The 26,290-nt window shown below is 44.8% G+C and overlaps 1 protein-coding gene across 1 annotated transcript in view; it reads left to right on the top strand.

The window, feature by feature from the left end:
* FBXL13 (F-box and leucine rich repeat protein 13) overlaps window positions 1–26,290 on the top strand; it is a 249,774-nt gene that overhangs the window by 30,119 nt on the left and 193,365 nt on the right. The window contains exons 6-7 of the mRNA XM_044280157.1: window positions 1,286–1,395; window positions 11,917–12,021. Coding sequence (XP_044136092.1) covers window positions 1,286–1,395; window positions 11,917–12,021 — 215 coding nt within the window. The remainder of the gene's footprint in view (window positions 1–1,285; window positions 1,396–11,916; window positions 12,022–26,290) is intronic.

Genomic DNA, 26,290 nt, shown 5'->3' with positions numbered 1-26,290 from the left:
TACCAGAGAAGTGACCTTGATTGGTTGGATCTGAGGCTGAGACATTGTATGTTGAGTCTAGTTTTAACTTACGATGGGTCAGAAAAGACCATTGTATGCTGGAAATATTGTATCCTGAGGCCATTGTATCTTGAGGGATCACTGTATATACATTCATGATATTAGATTTCTACAGACAGAGTAGAGTTCCTCAGAGGGGTCTAGCTGGGCTAGACAGTTTAGAAATCGCTGCCATACAGAGTATTTCTACTACTAATAATAAGAGCCATACTAGAGCGATATTGTAGAGATAATAATGCAGATTGTCTAATTAGTCTTACTATGTTGACCTTACAGGAGGGAATAAAATCGATAGGAACTGTCCCTTCAAAAGGAGACTCTAAGGAGCTGTGCCGCAATGCACGAACACCGACCGTGGGGCAGCTGCAGCGGATCGCGGACCCTTTCACTTTAATGGGTCCACAAACCGCCTGTTCAACAAAAAGATAGGACATGTTCTATCTTTTTGCGGAATGGAAGTACGGGACGAAACCCCAAGGAAGCACTCCGTAGTGCTTCCGCAGGGTTCCATTCTGTGCTTCAGTTCCGCACCATTCCGGATTTGCGGACCCATTGAAGTGAATGGGTCTGCATCTGTGATGCGGAATGCACACGGAACGGTGCCCGTGTATTGTGGATCCGCAAATGCGGTCCGCAATACGGCAACGGGACACCTACAGTCATGTGCAGGAGGCCTAGCGATGATCTTCAGTATTATCTGCAGGTGTAATATAAGCTTTAAGGCCTTATGCACACAACCGTATATTTTTTGTGGATCAGATGCACACCAATTTATTTCAATGGGGCTGTAAAAATTCTGCATCCTTATGTCCATTCCGCCGGCCCGCAAAAAAGGTAGAGCATGTCCTATTCTAGTCAGTTTTGCAGACAAGGACGGGACATCTCTACGGAAGTGAGAAACAAAATTGCGGTGTGCACACGGCCTGTATCTGTGTTTTGGGAATCAGTGGTTTGTGGACCGCAAAACACTTGCGATAATGTGCGGGAGACCTAAGTAAACAATTTGTTAAGAAAGGGTGCAGGGGGAAAGGAGCCTGATAAGTGGAAAAAGAAGCATTTTAGTCTCATAAGATATATTACACAGTTTCTTATATTTCTATGTACTATTGATTTATGTTTAGTTTGTTGAAACAGCAGCGACCACTAAAAGCAAGCAGATGTTCCTATGAAATGTTTTGTTTTCTAAAATAAAAAAATGCTTATTGCTTTCTTTCTTTTTTCTCAGAGGCTTCAGTCAGAATTCAAAGTGTTTTTGATGATGCCTTCATGAAAAAAATCCTAAAAGCATGGAACGCTGAAGCTCAGGATTCCAAAAAGAAAAGAGAGTACTTTGAGGTACGGTATGTCTAAGCCTAAGAGTTGTAGTGTTGACATAGTCTAAAATTAATTTAGACACACCAAGTAAGGGACTTAAAATTATTATCTGGGATCTAAAAATACGCTGCATGTTTTCACTGGAGATGTAAACAGGCATAGAACTTTCCATTAGCAAAGCTTCCTTTAGTAAGGGCATGATGGCCGTTCTCCTGCCGCACAATATTCATTACATGACACTCTTCTAAAGAGGTTAGATCAGCCTTCGATAATAATCAAAAATGCCCTTTTTAAAGGAGCATTTTATTGCAATCATTACCCTTATCCAAGTATTTTAAAGATGGACATAGTCAAGTTTTATTTAAAGGGGTTGTACAAATTAAAAATATATATTAAAAGGTGGGTAAGGTATTAAAACAATAAAAAATTGTAATTGGTTCAAACACCCATCCGCTCCAGTGCTGCCAATTCGGTGCTACCCATCTCTGAAGCCATGATGTTATGTTCTTGGCTGCAGCCAAGACATCTCTGGTATACTACAGTAGGCCGGTACAGCCAATCACTGGCCTCATCAGTATATTGTATATACTGCCAGTTTGGAAATTCTATCCAACAGTGGTTAGCTTGTACCATGGTGACTCTGTAGGCCGAGGGACAGTGATAGCAGAATGTGGACTTTACCAAAGAGCCGTAAAGATCTCAGCTTCATATATCCCTGTAAATCCTAAAGGGAAAAATGTAAAATCGCTCAGAATGGTCTAAATAAATTGAAAGGTATACGTCACTGATCTCCCACCATTCCTATTCCAAGGCTACTTAATTTTCACTGTTATCTACATCCTGCTATAGCGGTGGTTTCCTGACATAGGCACATGTGACCCACTGAAGCCAGTGATTGGCTGCAGTGATTACACATCTCTGTGTCAGGACATCTTCACTGTGGCACAAAGTAGTGAATAGCGGCATATAGCAGTATATAGCATAAAACACCCAGCCACACACTCTATATATTATAACAACCTCAGCCCTATACAGTGTACAGCATAACACACTGAGCCTCTCACCGTATATCACACTCCTAGCGCCACAAAGTATATAACCCTCCTAGCCTCACACTGTATATAGTATAACAACTCCAGCCCCACACAGTATATAGTATAACACCCCCAGCCCCACACAGTGTAAAGCATAACACACTGAGCCCCTCACTGTATATCACACTCCTAGCGCCACACAGTATATAACCCTCCCAGCCCCACACTGTATATAGTATAACATCTCCAGCCCCACACAATATATAGTATAACAACTCCAGCCCCCCATAGCACATAACAGCCAGGGCCCTCATAGTATATAGCACCTTATAGTATCCAGTACATACAAACCGGATTCCCAAAAAGTTGGGACACTAAACAAATTGTGAATAAAAACTGAATGCAATGATGTGGAGATGGCAAATGTCAATATTTTATTTGTAATAGAACGTAGATGACAGATCAAACGTTTAATCCGAGTAAATGTATCATTTTAAAGGAAAAATACGTTGATTAAAATTTTCACGGTGTCAACAAATCCCCAAAAAGTTGGGACAAGTAGCAATAAGAGGCTGGAAAAAGTAAATTTGAGCATAACGAAGAGCTGGAAGACCAATTAACACTAATTAGGTCAATTGGCAACATGATTGGGTATAAAAAGAGCTTCTCAGAGTGGCAGTGTCTCTCAGAAGCCAAGATGGGTAGAGGATCACCAATTCCCACAATGTTGCGCAGAAAGATAGTGGAGCAATATCAGAAAGGTGTTACCCAACGAAAAATTGCAAAGACTTTGCATCTATCATCATCAACTGTGCATAACATCATCCGAAGATTCAGAGAATCTGGAACAATCTCTGTGCGTAAGGGTCAAGGCCGTAAAACCATACTGGATGCCCGTGATCTCCGGGCCCTTAACCCCTTAAGGACCAGGCTCATTTTCACCTTAAGGACCAGGCCATTTTTTGCAAATCTGACCAGTGTCACTTTAAGTGCTCATAACTTTAAAATGCTTTGACTTACCCAGGCCGTTCTGAGATTGTTTTTTCGTCACATATTGTACTTCATGACACTGCTAAAATTGGGTCAAAAAAGTTAATTTTTTTGCATAAAAAAATACATTTTTTACCAAAAATTTTGAAAAATTTGCAAATTTCAAAGTTTCAGTTTCTCTACTTCTGTAATACATAGTAATACCCCCAAAAATTGTGATGACTTTACATTCCCCATATGTCTACTTCATGTTTGTAGCATTTTGGGAATGATATTTTATTTTTTGGGGATGTTACAAGGCTTAGAAGTTTAGAAGCAAATTTTGAAATTTTTGAGAAATCTTCAAAATCCCACTTTTTATGGACCAGTTCAGGTTTGAAGTCATATTGTGAGGCTTAGATAATAGAAACCTCCCAAAAATGACCCCATTCTAGAAACTACACCCCTCAAGGTATTCAAAACTGTTTTTTCAAACTTTATTAACCCTTTAGGTCTTCCACAAGAGTTAATGGCAGATGGAGAAACAATTTAGAAATTTCTATTTTTTGGAAAATTTTCCAATATAATCAATTTTTTCCAGGAGTAAAACAAGGGTTAACTGCCAAACCACACTCAAAATGGGTTGCCCTGATTCTGTAGTTTGCAAAAACACCCCATATGTGGTCGTAAACTACTGTTTGGCCGAACGGTAGCACATAGAAGGAGGGGAACACCATATGGGTTTTGGAAGGCAGATTTTGCAGGACTGGTTTTGTTTATACCATGTCCCATTTGAAGCCCCCTGTTGCACCCCTAGAATAGAAATTTCAAAAAAGTGACTCCATCTAAGAAAGTACACCCCTCAAGGTATTGAAAAGTTACTTTACAAACTATGTTAACCCTTTAGGTGTTCCACAAGAGTTAATGGCAGATGGAGAAACAATTTTGAAATTTCTATTTTTTGGAAAATTTTCCAATATAATCAGTTTTTTCCAGGAGTAAAACAAGGGTTAACTGCCAAACAACACTCAAAATGGGTTGCCCTGATTCTGTAGTTTGCAGAAACACCCCATATGTGGTGGTAAACTACTATTTGGCTAAACGGCAGGACATAGAAGAAGGGGAACGTCATATGGTTTTTGGAAGGCAGATTTTGCTGGACTGGTTTATTTACACCATGTACCCTTTCAAGCCCCCTGATGCACCCCTAGAGTAGAAACTCCATAAAAGTGACCCCATCTAGGAAACTACGGGATAAGGTGGTTGTTGTTTTGGGACTATTTTTGGGGTAAATTTGATTTTTGGTTGCTCTATATTTCTCTTTTTTGAGGCAATGTAACAAAAAAATTAAATTCTAAAATTGTTTCTACATTCGCTATTTAGTTTTGTGGAACACCTAAAGGGTTAACATAGTTTGTAAAGTAACTTTTGAATACCTTGAGGGGTGTAGTTTCTTAGATGGGGGTCACTTTTTTGGAGTTTCTAGTCTAGGCTACATCAGGGGGGGCTTCTAATGGGACATGGTGTAAAAAAAAAAACTGTCTATCAAAATCTGCCTTCCAGAAACCGTATGGAGTTCCCTTCGTTCTATGCCCTGCCGTGCGGCTATATAGCCATTTACGACCACATATGGGGTGTTTCTGCAAACTACAGAATTGGGGCAATAAATGTTTAGTTTTGTTTGGCTGTTAACCCTTGCTTTATTACCGGCAAAATGGATTTAAATTTAAATTTTGCCCAAAAATAGGTGTTTTGGCACCGTTTTTATTTTATATTTTTAACACCGTTCATCCGAGGCGTTTGGTAAAAAGTTATTTTTATAGCGACGACTTTTACGCACGCGACGATGCCCAATATGTATGGCTCTCAGACTTTGGAGACTCTAAGCAGGCATCCTAAAACTGCGGCCCTCCAGATGTTGTAAAACTACAATTCCCACCATGCCCTGATGATGGCTGTAGGTTGTCTGGGCATGCTGGGAGTTATAGTTTTACAACATCTGGAGGGCCGCAGTTTGAGGATGCCTGCACTAAAACTAATATTTTTGGGGGAAAGAAAAATAGTTTTCGTGTCTCCAAAGTCTGAGAGCCATAGTGTTTTATGTTCTCTAGTGAACTGTTGGGGATTATAAAAATTTAGTACTCCATGGAAGTGTGATACTCCCTGAAGCAATCGATAATGCAGAGGCCCGGATGATCGGGGCACGTGTCACATTGAGTAGTGGTGTCCTTCCGTATCCCCCTCTTGTGACACACTCTGCACTTTTTTGGGGTTCGTCCCTTCTTTCCAGTATGGGGGACCACACCTGGAAAGTGTTGGCCAGGGACGATCCGGGCGCCTCCAGTTCCCGAGGTACTCCGGCCTGCTCTTTCCCGGTCCGAAAAGATCAGGTCCTTGAGGACTGCCTCATAGAATTGGAGGAATGTCCCTGTGCTGCCAGCGCTTCGGGATAGTACAAAAGAGTTGTACATGGCAACCTGCACCAAGTAGACCGCAACTTTTTTGTACCATGCCCGGGTTTTGCGCATGGCGTTATATGGCGTGAGGACTTGATCAGAGAGATCAACTCCTCCCATATACCGATTGTAGTCGACGATACAATCGGGCTTGAGGACCGTTGCCGCGGTACCTCGCACAGGGACTGGGGTGGTGCTGTTACCGTGGATTGTGGACAGCATAAGGACATCCCTCTTGTCCTTATACCTGACCAGCAACAGGTTTCCACTGGTAAGTGCACGGGTCTCACCCCTGGGGATAGGTACCTGGAGGGGGTAGGCAGGGAGGCCGCGTTGATTTTTCCGCACGGTCCCACAAGCGAACGTGGATCTGGCGGCAAGGGACCTGAACAAGGGAATGCTGGTATAAAAGTTATCCACATACAAGTGGTAACCACTATCCAGCAGTGGGTACATAAGGTCCCACACGAGTTTCCCGCTAACACCCAGAGTGGGGGGGACATTCTGGGTGTTGAATACGGGAATCTCGCCCCTCGTACAGACAAAATTTGTAAGTGTACCCTGAGGTACTCTCACAAATTTTGTATAGCTTCACGCCATACCTCGCCCGCTTTGTGGGAATATATTGGCGGAAACTGAGTCTCCCCTTGAACGCAACGAGAGACTCATCAACCGCGACCTCCCTTCCAGGTACGTAGGCCTGCTGAAATGTGGCCCCAAAGTGATCGATAACCGGCCGTATCTTATACAGCCGGTCATAGGCAGGATCACCTCGGGGTGGACATGCTGCATTATCGGAATAATGTAGACATTTCCGGATGGCCTCAAACCGGTGACGTGTCATGACCATACTGTACAGTGGGGTCTGGTACAGGACGTCCCCACTCCAGTATTGCCTGACATTGGGTTTTTGGACTAGACCCATATGCAGCACGAGGGCCCAAAATGTCCTCATTTCGGCTGCACTGACCGGCGTCCAGCCACCGGGTCTAGCCAAAACTGAGCCTGGGTTTTGAGCGACGAACTGTTGGGCGTACAGATTCGTCTGCTCCACCATCAAATTCACCAGTGGGTTACTGAAAAAAAAAAAAAAAAAGTCTATTTCAGTAAACCCCACTGTGGGAATCTGGATTCCAGGATTGCCAGCGAAATCCGGAATCTCAGGCTAAAAGTCCACTGGGGGACACCAGCTAAGTTCATCGGCAGGGGGCTCCGGTGGACTTATTTGGTGGGCCGGGAAACCAGTACGAACCCCAGGGCGGCTCGTACTAGGGTGGGCCACAGGATCCCTAGCATGTGCGGCCCCTGGCTCCGCCTGGCGGCGTCTCCGCCGCCTTGGTGGCTCATCGTCATCCGATGATGATGAGGAGGATGCGGATGATAAAAGGAATGTGGGGTCATCCTCATCCTCACTGGGGCTCTCGGAGTCGGAGGCAATCTGGGCGTATGCCTCCTCGGCCGAGAACACCCGGCGGGCCATGGGTGTGTGTGCGTGTAGGTGTGCGTGTGTGGCAAACTTTATTATATGTGCGTGTGTGTGGGGGCAACGGGTGTTCGCGTACTAAAAAAGGCAAGAAAAAAAGGGCAAGTGATAGGAAAAAAAAATGTTAAAACTTGCTAATCAGCGGTACTACGCTGATCAGCGGTGGGGCGGGCGATGAGCTAACAGTGGACGCAAGTGGCAGGGGGGGTCGGGGTTAGGGTTAGATGGATAGATGGAAGTTTGGAATAAAAGTACTTTTTTTTTTTTTTTCCTAACTTACTTTTCCCTTCTTTCCCTGCCTAACGGTGCCTCTCCCTCACTGACCCTAACCTACCTGGGTGGCGATGGGTGCAGGAGGGTGATGGATGGCGATTAGGGGGACACAGGAGCTGGTGCTGGACGATGCTGCCGGGTGCTCGTGCAGAACAGGAAGAGGAGGGGAGAGAGGAGCGCAGGAAGTTTGAATCTCGCGCCTCTCTCCCCTGCACCAATCAGCACCCTGGACAGCAGTGTTCAGCACCAGGGCCAGCACCGCCTCCTCAAATCCTCGGACTGCGATTGGTGGTGTAAAATTACGCCACCGATCGCAGTCTTTTTCCGGTTCATCGGGTCACAGGACACCCGAATGGACCGGAAACGCAGAAAACCGCAGGTCTGAATTGACCTGCGGTTTTCTGCGATCGCCGATACGGGGGGGTCCAATGACCCCCCCTGCGTTGTTACGGGATGCCGGCTGAATGATTTCAGCCGAAATCCCGTTCCGATTAACCCCCGCAGCGCCGGAATTACATTTTTAAGTCAGGACGTACCGGTACGTCCTCGGTCCTTAAGGACTCGGGAAATAGGGCGTACCGGTACGTCCTATGTCCTTAAGGGGTTAAACGACACTGCACCACAAACAGGAATGCTGCTGTAAAGGAAATCACAGAATGGGCTCAGGAATACTTCCAGAAAGCATTGTCAGTGAACACAATCCACTGTGCCATCCGCCCTTGCCAGCTGAAACTCTTCAGTGCAAAGAAGAAGCCATTTCTAAGCAAGATCCACAAGCTCAGGCGTTTTCACTGGGCCAGGGATCATTTAAAATGGAGTGTGGCAAAATGGAAGACTGTTCTGTGATCAGACGAGTCACGATTCGAAGTTATTTTTGGAAATCTGGGACGCCATGTCATCCGGACCAAAGAGGACAAGGACAACCCAAGTTGTTATCAACGCTCAGTTCAGAAGCCTCTCTGATGGTATGGGGTTGCATGAGTGCGTGTGGCATGGGCAGCTTGCTTGTCTGGAAAGGCACCATCAATGCAGAAAAATATATTCAGGTTCTAGAACAACATCTGCTCCCATCCAGACATCATCTCTTTCAGGGAAGACCCTGCATTTTTCAACAAGATAATGCCAGACCACATTCTGCATCAATCACAACATCATAGCTGCGTAGGAGAAGGATCCGGGTACTGAAACCTATAGAGAACATTTGGCGCATCATAAAGAGGAAGGTGCAACAAAGAAGGCCCAAGACGATTGAACAGTTAGAGGCCTGTATTAGACAAGAATGGGAGAGCATTCCTATTTCTAAACTTGAGAAACTGGTTTCCTCGGTCCCCAGACGTCTGTTGAGTGTTGTAAGAAGAAGGGGAGATGCCACACAGTGGTGAAAATGGCCTTGTCCCAACTTTTGGGGGATTTGTTGACACCATGAAATTCTGATTCAACATATTTTTCCCTTAAAATGGTACATTTTCTCAGTTTAAACTTTTGTTCCGTGATTTATGTTCTATTCTGAATAAAATATTAGAAGTTGGCACCTCCACATCATTGCATTCAGTTTTTATTCACGATTTGTATAGTGTCCCAACTTTTTTGGAATCCGGTTTGTAGTATAACACCCCACAGTATGCAATATATAGTATATAACACCTCACAGCATGCAGTACCGTATATAGTTTAACACTCCACAGTATATAGTATAACACCTCACAATATGCACTGTTTAGTATATAACACCCCACAGTATATAGTATAACACTGAATAGTATGCAGTACATAGTATATAACCCTGCAGTATGTACAACACCCCACAGTAGGAAGTATATAGTATAACACCCACAGTATGCAGCATAGATCTCCCTTACCTTTAATGCACAGTCAGCACATGCATTGATACTTTCTTATAGTGGCAGGAGGAGGAGGACATACATGTTGCACATCAAAAGGCAGCTTTGAGCCCCCCCACAGAGTGGTCTGACATCTGCACACAGTCCAGAACTTCAGCAGTATCCGGACAGCAGTCTGGGCCTGCTTGCTACTTCCACTCTCCCTGCTGTTGCTCTCCCTGCTGCTCATTTATTTTGTGATTGGTGCATTGTGTGGGCAGTTTGGGCGGCTATGAGCCCCACAGGGATGTTGGGCCTGGGGCGGCTGCCCCAAACCCCCCATATTATGATCCGTCATTGTCACGGACTCCCAATAAAAATGCAAGGTAAATTACACCATTTTTAGTGTAATGCACCAAAATGTATCTAGCAGCTTCAAGTAGGAAGGTTGGTGTAAGGAGGAGATTAGATTTGTCTAGTTGCCAACTCCATTCAAATATGGATTACACATTTTTGAGGGAGATATTGGGGGGGGGGGGATTTATTGAGTGGCATTTCTGACACTGATCTTAAGAAGAAATCTTGCTAGCGTATATTGCACCAAAATAATGAAGTAATTCAATGCACTACAGAGCAGATATATTCTGTCTTCTATAGATAGGTCCTATAATGGCTCTTCACGTAGAACATTTTCCTGGGTCATAACCAGAAGACTAGAACTACAGTGAACACTGACACTTCAAGGAATTTCGCAAGATACAACATAGCCGCTTTCTTTTAGAAATAGCGTCAGAATGACCAAAGTGTGACTTCAATGGAGATGAGCTCCAATACCAGAAATAAACCACAGACAGGCATGGCACTGTTTCTGGAAGAAGGAAGCAATAATTCCCAAATCTTGTGTGACACATTTAGTAAACTGGTCATACACAAGGCAGCAGTTGTGCGTCCCATAGCTCTGTCTCCCAACTCCCACATAAACATGCTCACCTTAGTAGAGTTTACCACTAAGCAAGTGTGAGACGTCTCTGATAAAGCTTATTTGTCAGAGGAGCAAAGGTTGGTAGTAATGAAATCCAACCTGTCCAATCCTCGTTTCTCCTGGCAGCAGAAGTCAAGGAACGGTCAGGCTCCACCACACGCCAACGTTTGTCTGATATGCATGATCAGTTTTATACATTACTGTGTAGGAAAGCAGGATGACTCAGACTGTTGGATAGAAAATGGCTTCCCACAGCTCCAGTATCATGTTTCCAGATTTGATTTTTGTTTTTTTTCCTGGAAAATGCTCTTCAATATGTCATAATCTCTTTCTCTCTGTGTTCATAAGAACATAGTCCTGGTCTACTTTCCAGAACTGCAGCAGGTCTGATACAAGTGATCCGATACAGCCGTGTGGTACAAGAACTGCTTGTGATGGATGTAAAATGCTGTTCACCACCCCGCAATGTGACAGGCCCCGCAGCACATTAAAACCCTTGCAGAATTGAGGCTGCCAAGTCTTGAGTGCTTACTATTCTAGCAGCCATTCCTGACAGATGTTTTACAAGATGAGCTATCAAGACTGTAATACAGACATAATAAAACTTTCAGAGGAAAAAAGAAGATTTATTTCACAAACATTAATGCTCTGTGGGTTTTTTTTTGGGACAGCATGGCACACATGGAAGTTTAGGCTATTTTTACATCTGCAGACAGGATTCAGATATTCTGTCCTGACAAAGGAGCCGAATACTGGATCTGCTTGTCCTATACTACTGGGGCCCACCGGATACCCATTTACTATAATGGGATCTGTCAATTTCGCAGTGGTATCTTTCCAGCAGGAATCCCCCATTCATGTCGGAAAACAGACGGATCCCGTTATAGTGAATGGGTTTGCGGTGGTGTACGGAAATTCCAGTATTCTGCTCCTCTGTCGGAACAGGCTACTGGAACCCCGTATGCAGATTTTCACATAGATTTTTTAATACTAGCAAGGGTATTCGTCCCTCATTCAGCAATGATTTGGACATCTCTACATCTGAGGAAATGGACAGCAGGACAGCTCAGTAGGTAGCACTGTTACCTAGCAGTGGGGTCCTGGGAGTTTGTATATTGTTCCCATATTTCTGTGGTTTCCTCCCTGCTTCAGTTTTATCTCACACTCCAAAAACATACACAGAGGTGGATGTGCAATTTAGATGGCGGCCCCAATGGAGACAGGGACTGTCTCTGTACAGCACTACAGTGGTGTTCATGACGGATCTGTCATGGCTATAGAAGACATAATACAACCGGATCCATTCATGACGGATGCATGCGGTTATATTATTGTAACGGAAGCGTTTTTGCAGATCCATGACGGATCCGCAAAAAACGCTAGTGTGAAAGTAGCCTAACTTCCATGACTGCTCTTCTACAAGTCTTTTTTCACAACTTATGTCTGCTAATATTTGATTGAAATAATCACATTTCTTAATGCATTTTGTCATGATTTTATATACATATATCATTTTTTTTGCAAGCGTTTAGAAAGAGGTGACATGGATGATTTGGGAAATGTCAGCTCTTCTGCCATGAGGGAAGGTGAAGATGATATTTCTCTACTCCCGCAGAGAGCAGTCATTAAGGTACAGTACTGTATTATTCTGTTCAGTGTCTAAAATCTCCAGAAACACATTACAACGAGGGGGTCATTCAGAATGGTTTTCCTTTCTAACTTATTACACACCTTCTACCTATCCTTAGTGAAGTCTGTGCTGTGTGCTTCATGGTGTCATATTCAGCAATAAACAAACAATATCATAAATAACCTAGCAAATAAAGACAAGAATCATTGTGGATGAAATGGCCGCAGTCTTTATTACATTTTGGGGGTAACATAAACCAAAAGCCAATAAACCATTATAAATTTGAAATACCCATAATAATAAAGTCCATTACCACTTATCATTTGTCCACCCAGAAGGCTGGGCGACTAACCCCCCCCCCCCCCCCCAAAAAAAAATCCAAAGACCGTGACATATCTTTGGGGGGCGGGCGGGACGAATTTCCAGCTTGAATCTTCACACGTTGACTGAATCCTCAATGTAAGTACTGCTCCATAAATAGCCCCAAAAAAAGGGCCCATCACTAATCAAAGTTCAATTTAAAAATAGAAAATATGCCTAGCAACCAGGCAGCAACAGATTTAACCAATAGCAACGCTGGGCAAACTTGCCCAGCAACCATCCAACAACCAAATTAACCAATCCTGAAGCTGTCTGACTTGTCACCGGCTAACTGAAAATCTGAGGAGAAATTTAAGAAAAAATAGGGAGGGGGAGAGAAAAATACCACAAAAACATACTGTGTTTTCAATGACACCATGAGGGGCAAGACCCATTCTGGCCCTGCCCCCGACATTACCAGGCATTTTTACAATTGAACATGGAATATGAGGGGTTACATTTCCTCTGGGAAACTCGGCAGCTATAGTGCCCGTTCAGCTCCTCATTGGGTGCCCTGTTTAAAGGCCCTACTTCCACCATAGGTGGTAGGGAAGTGGTTACATTTTTCTCCTTGAATATGTAGCTGATGGTGTGCAATTAAAAGGGTTGTCTCAAGAAAATCCTTATCCGTATGCCCCCCTTCTATTCTCTGTATGACCACCATGCTGCATTTGGACCCCACCAGATCAGACCATTACCCCTCTCCTATGGATAGGGGACATGGTAATATCTTGACACAACCCCTTTAAATGTTGTATCTGTCATCATCATTCTTTTCTTCACATATTTCCTAATTGCTTACTCATAGAACACCACTTATTGGTAATATAGTTGACAGTCATGATGACAGATTCATATAGCCAGATGTGAAAATGATATCGGTTCTGGTGCCATCACAATATTTGGCTCCCACCATTTACTATAAATGTACTGTGTTCCTGGCCAAGACATCTGCTGGCTTGGAAGATTTTAGGAAATGCCAGTATTCGTTATTTGCCTTGGAAATATTCAGGCTTTTTAAAATTCTGCTGTGAATCTAATAATTAAGTTAGATTTTTTATCAGTAAGGGCTCATTCAGGCGCGGACCCTTTCATTTCAATGGGACCACAAAAGATGCGGACAGCACATCCATTGTTCCATTCACAAGCCCTGCAAGAAAGATAGAGCAAGTCCTATTCTTGTCCGCAATCGTGGACAAGAATACATGGCCAGCACTATGATAGAAATGACTACAGTCCGCTAAATGTGGAACGCACACGGCCAGTATCCGTGTTTTTGCGCAATTTGTGGACCGCAAAACACTACAGCCGTCTGAATGAGCCCTAAGGAATGTAACATTTGTTCTATACTGTTTGATTCCCCCCCCCCCCCTTTTCTGACACTTTTTGCCACTTTGTAAAAAGTGGGCAAGGTGAGCGCAGGAGGGGGGGGGGGGGGGTACATTTAAAAAATGGGCACCAGAACACCTGCACACATTTCACCTGAAATCGATTTCATCTCCTGACTGGAGTAGATTTAGGTTCTGGAGCACAGGCAGCCCAAGATACAATGAAGTTGTCAAGAGGTGTGCACCTCTTTATAATTGGGGTGCATCTCACGCCTCATGCAGCAATATGCCACAGGTACCTCAGGAACATTTTCAAACTTGATTTTTCACACAAAAACACTAATTAGGTTCAGCACTGCAGTGATACATGCCATGTGTGACATTATCTAATCCTCCCTATCCCCTGAGAATGTTATCACATAGCGCAGAGATCACCAACCTCCAGCTGTTCTGAAACTACAACCCCCAGAATCCTTCTTTCACTTCTATGGAAGTTACAAAACAAGCTGAGTAAGTGTGCATGTTTGGAGTTGTAGTTAAACAGCAGCTGTGGTGCCGAAGGTTGCCGATGCCTGACATTGTACATAGACCAAACCTCTCAAAACCACAAGGTGCGGAGAAGTTTCCCCCTGGACAATGTCCTTCTCACTGAGGGGATGATGAATGCTTCTCCTTAGATGTACTGTATGTTTAGACTGCACAGGGATCCTCCTGAAGTGCTGAGGCTTTGCTTCCATAACATTAGATAATTCAGCTGGAATGTATGATCTGGTTTCTTGGGTATTTGTTCTGCTCTGCTAGTACATAATTACAGAGATTATATGGAAACCTTCATTCAGGGGCTTTGGCTAGGAGCTGCTTTCATATGTTACATAGTTGCACTAAAAATGTGTGTTTTATTTAGATGTAATATAATAACGTATAGGACTATTGGTATGCTTTCCTTAAAGGCGCTGTGTCACAAAACATATAATTTACATTTTTCAAAGCAGCACCTGGGTCTGAAAACTCTTGTAATTGCATGTAATTAAAAATGTTGTATAGCCAGTGAGTTATTCAGTAAAATGTACCTGTACAGCGCCACCTGCTGTTTGTTCTTTTCCCTATTTATTTTTTTGTCCGTCTCATTGAACTGGTCAAACGTGCCCAGTTTAAATCTTCAACTGGCACCAGCCCATATGTTCTGTTAGAGGCTGTGGCAGTCAGAGGGAGAGAGAAGCAGCAGAAATCAAGGAGAGCAACTGGAGCAGTGAATGTAGATATCTGTGGACCCATGTTCAGTACAGGGCTGGTTCTAACTTTGTTAGAAAGGTATTGTCATATACTATATGATGTCTGATTTTCATTTTTTACATTAATCATGGCATATCCCCTTTAACCGCCTCCGGACCGCCTAACGCAGATCTGCAGTCCGGAGGCGGCAGCTCTGCGCAGAGTGACGCATATACGCGTCATCTCGCAAGAGCCGTGATTTTCTGTGGCCGCGTGCACACAGGCGCGCGCGTTCACAGGATCGGAAGGTAAGAGACAGGATCTCCAGCCTGCCAGCGGCGATCGTTTGCTGGCAGGCTGGAGATGCGATTTTTTTTTTAACCCCTAACAGGTATATTAGACGCTGTTTTGATAACAGCGTCAAATATACCTGCTACCTGGTCCTCTGGTGGTCCCTTTTGCTTGGATCGACCACCAGAGGAGACAGGTAGCTCAGTAAAGTACCACAAAACACCACTACACTACACTACACCCCCCCTGTCACTTATTAACCCCTTATGAACCCCTGATCACCCATGATCACCCCATATAGACTCCCTGATCATACGGACGTCTGAATGGAGCCTTACAGGGGGTGATCAATGACAGGGGGGTGATCAATGACAGGGGGGTGATCAGGGAGTCTATATGGGTGATCACCCCCCTGTCATTGATCACCCCCCTGTAAGGCTCCATTCAGACGTCCATATGTGTTTTGCGGATCCGATCCATGTATCCGTGGATCCGTAAAAATCATACGGACGTCTGAATGGAGCCTTACAGGGGGGTGATCAATGACAGGGAGGTGATCAATAACAGGGGGGTGATCAGGGAGTCTATATAGGTGATCACCCCCTGTCATTGATCACCCCCCTGTAAGGCTCCATTCAGACATTTTTTAGCCCAAGTTAGCGGAAATAGTTTTTTTTTTTTTTTTTTTTTTTTCTTACAAAGTCTCATATTCCACTAACTTGTGTCAAAAAATAAAATCTCAATGAACTCGCCATACCCCTCACGGAATCCAAATGCATACATTTTTTTTGACATTTATATTCCAGACTTCTTCTCACGCTTTAGGGCCCCTAAAATGCCAGGGCAGTATAAATACCCCACATGTGACCTCATTTCGGAAAGAAGACACCCCAAGGTATTCCGTGAGGGGCATATTGAGTCCATGAAAGATTGAAATTTTGTGACTTTGTGAGAAAATCCCCCAAAAAATCAATTTTCGCTAACTTGTGCCAAAAATTCTATGAACTCGCCATGCCCCTCATTGAATACCTTGAGGTGTCTTCTTTCCAAAATGGGGTCATATGTGGGGTATTTATACTGCCCTGGCATTTTAGGGGCCCGAAAGCGTGAGAAGAAGTCTGGGATCCATATGTCTAAAAATGCCCTCCTAAAATGAATTTGGGCCGCTTTGCGCATCTAGGCTGCAAAAAAGTGTCACACATCTGGTATCGCCGTACTCAGGAGAAGTTGGGGAATGTGTTTTGGGGTGTCATTTTACATATACCCATGCTGGGTGAGATAAATATCTTGGTCAAATGCCAACTTTGTATAAAAAAATGGGAAAAGTTGTCTTTTGCCAAGATATTTCTCTCACCCAGCATGGGTATATGTAAAATAACACCGCAAAACACATTCCCCAACTTCTCCTGAGTACGGCGATACCACATGTGTGACACTTTTTTGCCGCCTAGGTGGGCAAAGGGGCACACATTCCAAAAATTGTTAAATTTCGATTAATAACAAAAAAAGTTAAAATGTCAGCAGCAATGAAATACCACCAAATGAAAGCTCTATTAGTGAGAAGAAAAGGAGGTAAAATTCATTTGGGGGTAAGTTGCATGACCGAGCAATAAACGGTGAAAGTAGTGTAGTGCAGAAGTGTAAAAAGTAGCCTGGTCATTAAGGGTGTTTCAGCTAGGGGGGTTGAAGTGGTTAAAGGGAACCTGTCAACGGGATTTTGTGTATAGAGCTGAGGACACGAGCTGCTAGATGGACGCTAGCACATCTGCAATATCCAGTCCCCATAGCTCTGTGTGCTTTTATTGTGTAAAAAAACTATTTTATAGATATGTAAATTAACCTTAGATGAGTCCTGTCAAAGATGAGTCCAGTGTTCTCTGACTCTGAGCCCAGCCACACCCACTGTAAAAGGTAGGCCAGCACTGCCCCGCATCCTTCGAATCTACTCCTTGCTCCCCGGCGTCACAAAGCTAGAGCGCCGTAATCTCGTGATATGCAAGCTAGCGCATGCGCAGTTTGTTCCCTGAGTCTAATGCCAGCACAGGGAAGGAACACTATGCCGACACTGCACATGCGCTAGCTCGCGCATCGCGATATTACGGCGCTCTAGCTTTGTGACGTCGGTGAGCAAGGAGGAGATTTTAAGTATGACAGGTTCCCTTTAAGCAATTTTCTTTTGACTTACATTGAAAATGTCAAGCTGTGCTTTGATTGTTAGCAACAAAGGCAGTTTTTGTGTTAGACAGTCTTCTTGAATCCCATTTCTCCCATCCTGCAGGCAAGAGTAAGATGGTGGTTGGAGTCCTGTACTGGACTGCGAAATTCTAGATGGCAGTTACAGGCATTATGGCACATGCATACTAGCTAGTGAGATTCTGCAAGAGCGCAATGTTTCAGCATGGTCAGCCATGTCCTTTTTCACCCGGCATTGGTGCAAACATTCAGAATTTATCTTAACAAACCATGCAATTTTCAGATAAAATAATTACAGAGGGAAACTAGTCCCTTCAAGTTATTAGGTGGCGATGTCTTAAAAAAAAAAAGCTCACATTAGTTTATGGTCAGGCATGACCCGCAGTGTTCAGTAATGTGTCAAACCAAGTGAAACACGGCAACGTGTTATGGAGGATTGTCTTTATATACAATATATCTGTGTGTCCAGAATAATGGCGTGACTTGCAATACTTCCTTTCAGTGGCTAAGCATAAACTATCCAGTTGTTGACAAATCTCAGATTTATAGCAAATTGTTTTCAATTCCCAATACAGGTATACCATACTTCCATTTTATCAATGAATCCAAGCCAACCAGTACCCTGTTCTTTAATGACAAGGAGCAAGAAGCCTAAAACAATTACCTACCCGTGTCACTCTTCCTTTTGGGGCATTTTGACAAAAGTTTGTTTGCATACTTTCCCCCATGTTGCATTACCTTAAAAAAAAGTCCCCGTTCACCTGCTGAGTCTCTTCAGTGAGAACCAGTACCTGTGTCCAAGACATTTTATCCAGCCTACCAGTACCCTGCTCCTTAGTGATGTGGGGGAAGAAGCCCAAAACAGATGTCTACAGAGTCATGTCTCTGGTATGGCTGGTATGATCTGATTCCCTTACCTTTTCCCATGGTGCATTCCAGGCTCCATATACCCGCTGTGTCTCTTCCGTGAGAACCAATACGTCCTCTGAGCTGCATCTTAAGACGTTTCATCTAGCCAACCAGTACACGCTCAAGTGATGAGGGGCAAGAACCACAACCATAAAATGGATAGAGTGAAGTGGACTATTATGTACAGTACAAAGTACAATATTGAGAAGAGCATCCCTTTACATTCCCATTCTGCTGCAGATTTCCTTTGTATGTGACTGTGTTTGTCAGACTCTGAGGGGGCTACGGTGGGACGGCTCCTTCCCTTACAAATGGCACAATCCCTGGTTCTCTGGAGACATCATCCAGTTTGTCAAGGACACCACCTACAGGGCCTTATAGGGAACCTGTCGCCACGAAAATGAAGTGTAATCCGCCGGCTGCATGTTATAGAAGAGATGGAGATGAACAGATTAAAATATCGTTTTATTGGAAAAGATGCAGTATAACTTGTACTTTATTAATTTATATTCCTGCTCATTCTGGGCTCTGAAGTCCAGGGGGCGGTCCTATCAGTGATTGACAGCTACCTCTGTATACACAAACATAGAGTGATAAGACTGCCTCCTTGACCAGAATGAGCAGGAATTTAAATAAATGAAAAACAAAGTTATACTCATTCCCATAAAACTATACATCCATCTGCTCAGCTCCTCCTGCTCTTTGACATGCTGCCTGCAGATTAGATACACTGCTTAACGTGACAGGTTCTCTTTAACCACTTCAACCCCCCTAGCTGAAACACCCTTAATGACCAGGCCACTTTTTACACTTCTGCACTACACTACTTTCACCCTTTATTGCTCGGTCATGCAACTTACCACCCAAATGAATTTTACCTCCTTTTCTTCTCACTAATAGAGCTTTCATTTGGTGGTATTTCATTGCTGCTGACATTTTTAGCAGCAATGAAAAAAAAATTTTGCAAAAAAATGACATTTTTCACTTTCAGTTGTAAAATTTTGCAAAAAAAAAACACGACATCCATATATAAATTTTTTGCTAAATTTATTGTTCTACATGTCTTTGATTTAAAAAATGTTTGGGCCAAAAAAAATGGTTTGGGTAAAAGTTATAGCATTTACAAACTATGGTACAAAAATGTGAATTTCCGCTTTTTGAAGCAGCTCTGACTTTCTGAGCACCTGTCATGTTTCCTGAGGTTCTACAATGCCCAGACAGTAGAAACACCCCACAATGACCCCATTTCGGAAAGTAGACACCCTAAGGTATTCGCTAATGGGCATAGTGAGTTCATAGAACTTTTTATTTTTTGTCACAAGTTAGCGGAAAATGATGATTTTTTTTATTTTTATTTTTTCTTACAAGGTCTCAGATTCCACTAACTTGTGACAAAAAGTAAAAAGTTCTATGAACTCACTATGCCCATCAGCGAATACCTTAGGGTGTCTTCTTTCCAAAATGGGGTCACTTGTGGGGTAGTTATACTGCCCTGGCATTTTAGGGGCCCAGATGCGTGAGAAGAAGTTTTAAATCAAAATCTGTAAAAAATGACCGGTGAAATCCGAAAGGTGCTCTTTGGAATGTGTGCCCCTTTGCACACCTAGGGTGCAAAAAAGTGTCACACATCTGGTATCGCCATACTCAGGAGAAGTTGGGGGAATGTGTTTTGGGGTGTCATTTTACATATACCCATGCTGGATGAGAGAAATATCTTGGCAAAAGACAACATTTCCCATTTTTTATACAAAGTTGGCATAAATATCAAGATATTTATCTCACCCAGCATGGGTATATGTAAAATGACACCCCAAAACACATTCCCCAACTTCTCCTGAGTACGGCGATACCACATGTGTGACACTTTTTTGCAGCCTAGATGCGCAAAGGTGCCCAAATTCCTTTTAGGAGGGCATTTTTAGACATTTGGATCCCAGACTTCTTCTCATGCTTTAAGGCCCCTAAAAAGCCAGGGCAGTATAAATACCCCACATGTGACCCCATTTTAGAAAGAAGACACCCCAAGGTATTTAATGAGGGGCCTGGCAAGTTCATCGAATTTTTTTTTTTTTTTGCATAAGTTAGCGGAAATTGTTTTTGTTTTTTCTCACAAAGTCTCACTTTCCGCTAACTTGGGACAAAAATTTCAATCTTTCATGGACTCAATATGCCCCTCAGCGAATACCTCGGAGTGTCTTCTTTCCAAAATGGGGTCATTTGTGGGGTGTTTGTACTGCCCTGGCACTTGAGGGTCTCCGCAATCATTACATGTATGGCCAGCATTAGGAGTTTCTGCTATTCTCCTTATATTGAGCATACAGGTAATAAGATTTTTTTTTCCGTTCAGCCTCTGGGCACATGAACGGCACAGATTTCTTCATTCGCATCGATCAATGTGGATGAAAAAATCTCTGCCCAAAAAAAAAAAGGAGGGGAAAGGCGTCTGCCAGGACATAGGAGCTCCGCCCAACATCCATACCCACTTAGCTCGTATGCCCTGGCAAACCAGATTTCTCCATTCACATCAATCGATGTGGATGAATAAATAATTGCCGGTATTTTTTTTTTATATACAAAGTGTTTGCCAAAGCATATGAACACCGCCACCTCCTCAGCTCATATGCCTCGGCAAACGTATCTTTTACTGCAGAGGAGAAATCTCGTCTTGCAGCGCCGCATACACCGACTTGTGTGTAATCTGACAGCAGCGCAATGCTTCTGTCAGAATGCACATCAGTGCTGCAGCTAGTCGATCGGTTGGTCCACCTGGAAGGTAAAAAAAAAAAAGAAAAAACCAGGCCGCAACGCAATTTTTTTAATTAACTTTATAATAACTTTTCAACAGAACATATAAACTTAAACTTTTTGAACTGAATGTTAACCTTTTTGCTTACTGGTGATTTTTTTTTTTTTTTTTTACCTTTATAGGACAAACCTCTCCTTCCCCATGGGACAATGTGCAAAGCGCAAAGCGCCCAAAGATGTGGCGAAGTGCATTATGCACTTTGTCCCAGGTGAAAGGAGAGGTTTGCAGCAGCTCTGTGTGTAAATGGGCCCTAATAGCCCAGTGTGCCTGTCCAGGTGAGATGTGATCCCTATGCTAGGTGTACCTGTGTGTGGTACTTCCGGAAACACTCCCCTAAGCATAGGGCAGGGTGGTCAGGGCAGTCAGGACAGAGATAGCGGGTGTCACGCCTTATTCCACTCCTGCTACAGACACAACATCTTTTTCGGGGTGACGGTTGGGTTGAGGTACCAGCAACGACATTGGGGAAATGTCGCTCGTGTAGATGGCTAACTACACTGGTGGATGGGGCCACGGAACCTCCTGGGTACAGGAGGTTCTCGATGATCTCTTCCTGAAATTTGAGGAAGGATCGTGTTCTCCCAGCCTTACTGTAGAGAACAAAACTATTATACAGAGCCAATTGAATTAAATATACAGACACCTTCTTATACCAGCGTCTGGTGCGGCGGGACACTAAATACGGAGACAACATCTGGTCATTGAAGTCCACCCCTCCCATGTGAAGGTTATAGTCGTGGACTGAGAGGGGCTTTTCAATGACACGGGTTGCTCGCTCAATTTGGATTGTCGTGTCTGCGTGAATGGAGGAGAGCATGTAAACGTCACGCTTGTCTCTCTATTTCACCGCAAGCAGTTCTTGGTTACACAAGGCAGCCCTCTCCCCCTATGCAAGACGGGTGGTAACGAGCCATTGGGGGAAGCCCAAATGCCTGAAGAGGGCCACACTTGTGTAGAAATTGTCCACATAAAGATGGTACCCCTTGCCGAATAAGGGTGACACCAAGTCCCAGACTGTCTTCCCACTGCTCCCCAGGTAGTCAGGACAACCGACCGGCTCCAGGGTCTGATCTTTTCCCTCATAGATAGGTAACTACTGCACGTGCCACCGTACCAGCTTCAACTGCCCTTCTGGTGCTCGCCACTTCACCATGTTGTACGGCAGTGCTGGTACTAGGTCCAGGGAGGGCTGCGCTGCTGGTGTATGCCTCACCACGTAATCCGACAGCGCCAGCCCCACTCTGCTGCCCTTGAAGCGGATCCTGCGCAACCTGTGGTCTAGCGACACGGGGCCGGGTACGCCTGGTGCTATCAGGGACCTCAACCTCCTCGTCCGAACTTTGAGTCAGACTGCCACTGCTTTCTACAGGTTCATATTCTGACCCGCTAGATTCATCAGTTGAGGGTTCCCATTCCTCATCCGACTGGGTCAGAAGCCTGTAGGCCTCTTCAGAAGAATACCCCCTGTTTGACATTTGGGCAACAAAATTTAGGGGTATTACCTGAGACTACCCAAGAAAAAAAGTAAGCCTGTCTTACAAATGGGAGGCTAGCGAAGTACCGGAGGCCGCTGCGGTTGATAAAAAATATCAAAACTGATTTTTTTTATCGCCGCAGCGCGTGTAAAGTGAATGTGCATTGATCAAAAAAAAAAAATTTTTGGGTCACTGCGGCGGAGCGGGCGTGGGTGAACGCACGTGTGGGCGACCGATCAGGCCTGATCGGGCAAACACTGCGTTATGGGTGGAGGGCGAACTAAGGTGACACTAATACTATTATAGATCTGACTGTGATCAGTTTTGATCACTTCCAGATACTATAAAAGTACAAATGCTGATTAGCGATATGCCAATCAGCGAATCAGTGACTGCGGTGCGGTGGGCTGGGCGCTAACTGATCGCTAAACTACCTAACCAAGGGGCCTAAACTATACCTAAAACCTAACAGTCAATCCCAGTGAAAAAAAAAAAAGTGACAGTTTACACTGATCACTTTTTTCCCTTTCACTAGTGATTGACAGGGGCAAGAAGGGGTGATCAAGGGGTTAATTGGGGTGCAGGGGGGTGATCTGGGGCTATGTGTGGTGTTTGGTGCTACTCACTATGAAGCCTGCTCCTCTGCTGGAACCAACTGACCAAAAGGACCAGCAGAGGAGCAGGGAAGCCATTTAACACATCATATTTACTAATATGATGTGTTAGATGGCTTCTGATTTGACATTTTAAAAATCGCCAGCCCACCAGCCACGATCATTGGCTGGCAGGCTGGTGACGAAATTATGCTCAATCATTTGCCAGCCCGCGATGCGCATGCGCGGGCCGGCTCAGTCCGAAATCTCGCGTCTCGCGAGATGACGCACGGATGCGTCCAGGAGGAATGAATCGACCGCCTCCCGGACGCATCCGTGCGTTAAGCGGCCGGGAGGCGGTTAAAGGGCTTCTGTCATCAAAAACATTAGTATTTAAACGGGCTGACTTTAGACATGTGCTAAAGTCAGCTGAAGCTAAAATTCTTTGTCCCTTATTTCTATGTGCCTCTGTTTTTGAGAAAAATGAACTTTTATTTTATGCAAATGAGCTTCTAGGAGCAATGGGGTGTTGCCCCTACTTCTAGATGCTTTGTACTCCCTCCTCTGGTCACCCCCTCTGTCTGTATCTTTATGGAATAAATCTGTCCCCAGGAGACCACCTTCCTTTTTGAAAACCAAAGTATCTAGAAAACTAACATGATGTTTTTCATAAGTAATAGTGAATTTCAAATTAGTGACAGTATACCCCATTAAGTTCATTGAAAAGGTCAGGAGCATCTCGAGTGGCCCCACCCATATGCAAAACACATAATCAATAAATATTTTCTAAACTCTTGAATAACTGCGAAAATCAGGATTTTTATATACATATTCTTCTTCAAATAATACCATAAACGTATTTTCATAGGGTGGGGCCACATTCGAGCCCATTGTGGTCCCCCGTTGCTGCAAGTAATAAGTGTCGCCCCCTAAAAAGTAGTTTTCACTCAATACCAGATGTAGTAGATCCAGAAAAAAGGTACAATGAGCAGGAGAATATTCACTTTGACAGCAGAGTAGAAACCTCTTGTAGTTGTATACCATCTGTGATGAACCGCACCTCGCAGCCTTGCCTGACATCACTGTACATCGGGATCACGCGGTACGGTTTCGTCACTGGTTACCAGGATGTGATGTTACGCCCTCCCTGGAAGTACATAAGGTCAGCTTGGCACAGTTTTATACAGACACCTCCACACAGGCACAGGGAGGCATGGGTACTGACAGAGGGTGGCAATTTACAGCGTGGAACAACACTCGCTCACAACCCTGACAGGCTTAGAGAGTCTTTTCACTGCCCCAGTGAAACAGAGCCCTGCCATCCTGGTAGACCCGCCATCAGTTCCTAGTTAGATATAAGCCTGGTACATTAACGGGATTATATTGTGCCACATACCAGCCCAGGTAGCATGTGATGTAATACTAAGACACGGACGCGTGGGATTCGTGGATCGAGATAAAGAACAAGATGAAATTATATATTTAATTGCCTTAAGAGTGCTCTAGACACAACACTATATTAAGGTTGGGCGATATCAAAAATATTCCTACGATAACGATATATAGAAAGTTATCGCGATAACAATATATATCGCGATAAATGCCCATTTAGAAGAAAAAAAAATCAAAACATGTACTCGTGTTTCCTTGTTGCCCTTATACATTATAATGTCTCCTTGATGCCCCCATGCAGTAATATCTCTTAGTTGCCCACCAAGAACAGGGTCACCCTTTCTTCCCAAATCTGATGGAGTGGCCGTGCCCCCTGCTGCTCCATTCATTCTCTATGGGAGTGCTAGAGATAGCAGCGATCAGCCATCTTCACCGCTCCCATAGAAAATGGGACATCCTAGTGGAAAACCCTGATAAGTGGGTTGTTCAGAGTGTGCCCATTATAGGTGCACATTGTCAGGAAGGGCACCTTGGCATCATAAAGATGCCTTTCAGTTAAATAAAACATTGGGGGTCATTTACTAAAGACTGGTGCTTCCCATATGGGTCTTAGTCCCTACACACTACAGCCATATTACCACAGCCCCTAGAGTGCAGCGACTGTTCTCAGCACCGGCCTCTCTGTGCAGCAGCCACCAGAGTGCAGTGACTGTTCTCAGCCCCGGCCTCTCTGTGCAGCAGCCCCCAGAGTGCAGCGACTGTTCTCCGCCCCGGCCTCTTTGTGCAGCAGCCACAAGAGTGCAGCGACTGTTCTCAGCCCCGGCCTCTCTGTGCAGCAGCCACCAGAGTGCAGTGACTGTTCTCAGCCCCGGCCTCTCTGTGCAGCAGCCCCCAGAGTGCAGTGACTGTTCTCAGCCCCGGCCTCTCTGTGCAGCAGCCCCCAGAGTGCAGTGACTGTTCTCAGCCCCGGCCTCTCTGTGCAGCAGCCACCAGAGTGCAGCGACTGTTCTCAGCCCCGGCCTCTCTGTGCAGCAGCCACCAGAGTGCAGCGACTGTTCTCAGCCCCGGCCTCTCTGTGCAGCAGCCACCAGAGTGCAACGATTGTTCTCAACCCCGGCCTCTCTGTGCAGCAGCCACCAGAGTGCAACGATTGTTCTCAACCCCGGCCTCTCTGTGCAGCAGCCACCAGAGTGCAGTGATTGTTCTCAGCCCCGGCCTCTCTGTGCAGCAGCCACCAGAGTGCAGCGATTGTTCTCAGCCCTGGCCTCTCTGTGCAGCAGCCATTAGAATGCAGCGATTGTTCTCAGCCCCGGCCTCTCTGTGCAGCAGCCCCCAGAGTGCAGCGACTGTTTTCAGCCCCGGCCTCTCTGTGCAGCAGCCCCCAGAGTGCAGCGACTGTTCTCAGCCCCGACCTCTCTGTGCAGCAGCCCCCAGAGTGCAGCGACTGTTTTCAGCCCCGGCCTCTCTGTGCAGCAGCCCCCAGAGTGCAGCAATTGTTCTCAGCCCCGGCCTCTCTGTGCAGAAGCCCCCAGAGTGCAGCGACTGTTCTCAGCCCCGGCCTCTCTGTGCAGCAGCCCCCAGAGTGCAGCGACTGTTCTCAGCCCCTGCCTCTCTGTGCAGCAGCCCCCAGGGTGCAGCGACTGTTCTCAACTCCGGCCTCTCTGTGCAGCAGCCCCCAGAGTGCAGTGACTGTTCTCAGCCCCTGCCTCT

Source organism: Bufo gargarizans, chromosome 2, assembly GCF_014858855.1.
Source record: "Bufo gargarizans isolate SCDJY-AF-19 chromosome 2, ASM1485885v1, whole genome shotgun sequence".
Taxonomy (NCBI): Eukaryota; Metazoa; Chordata; class Amphibia; order Anura; family Bufonidae; genus Bufo; species Bufo gargarizans.
Note: the sequence above shows the minus strand (reverse complement) of the source record. Positions and strands in the feature narration are given on the sequence as shown.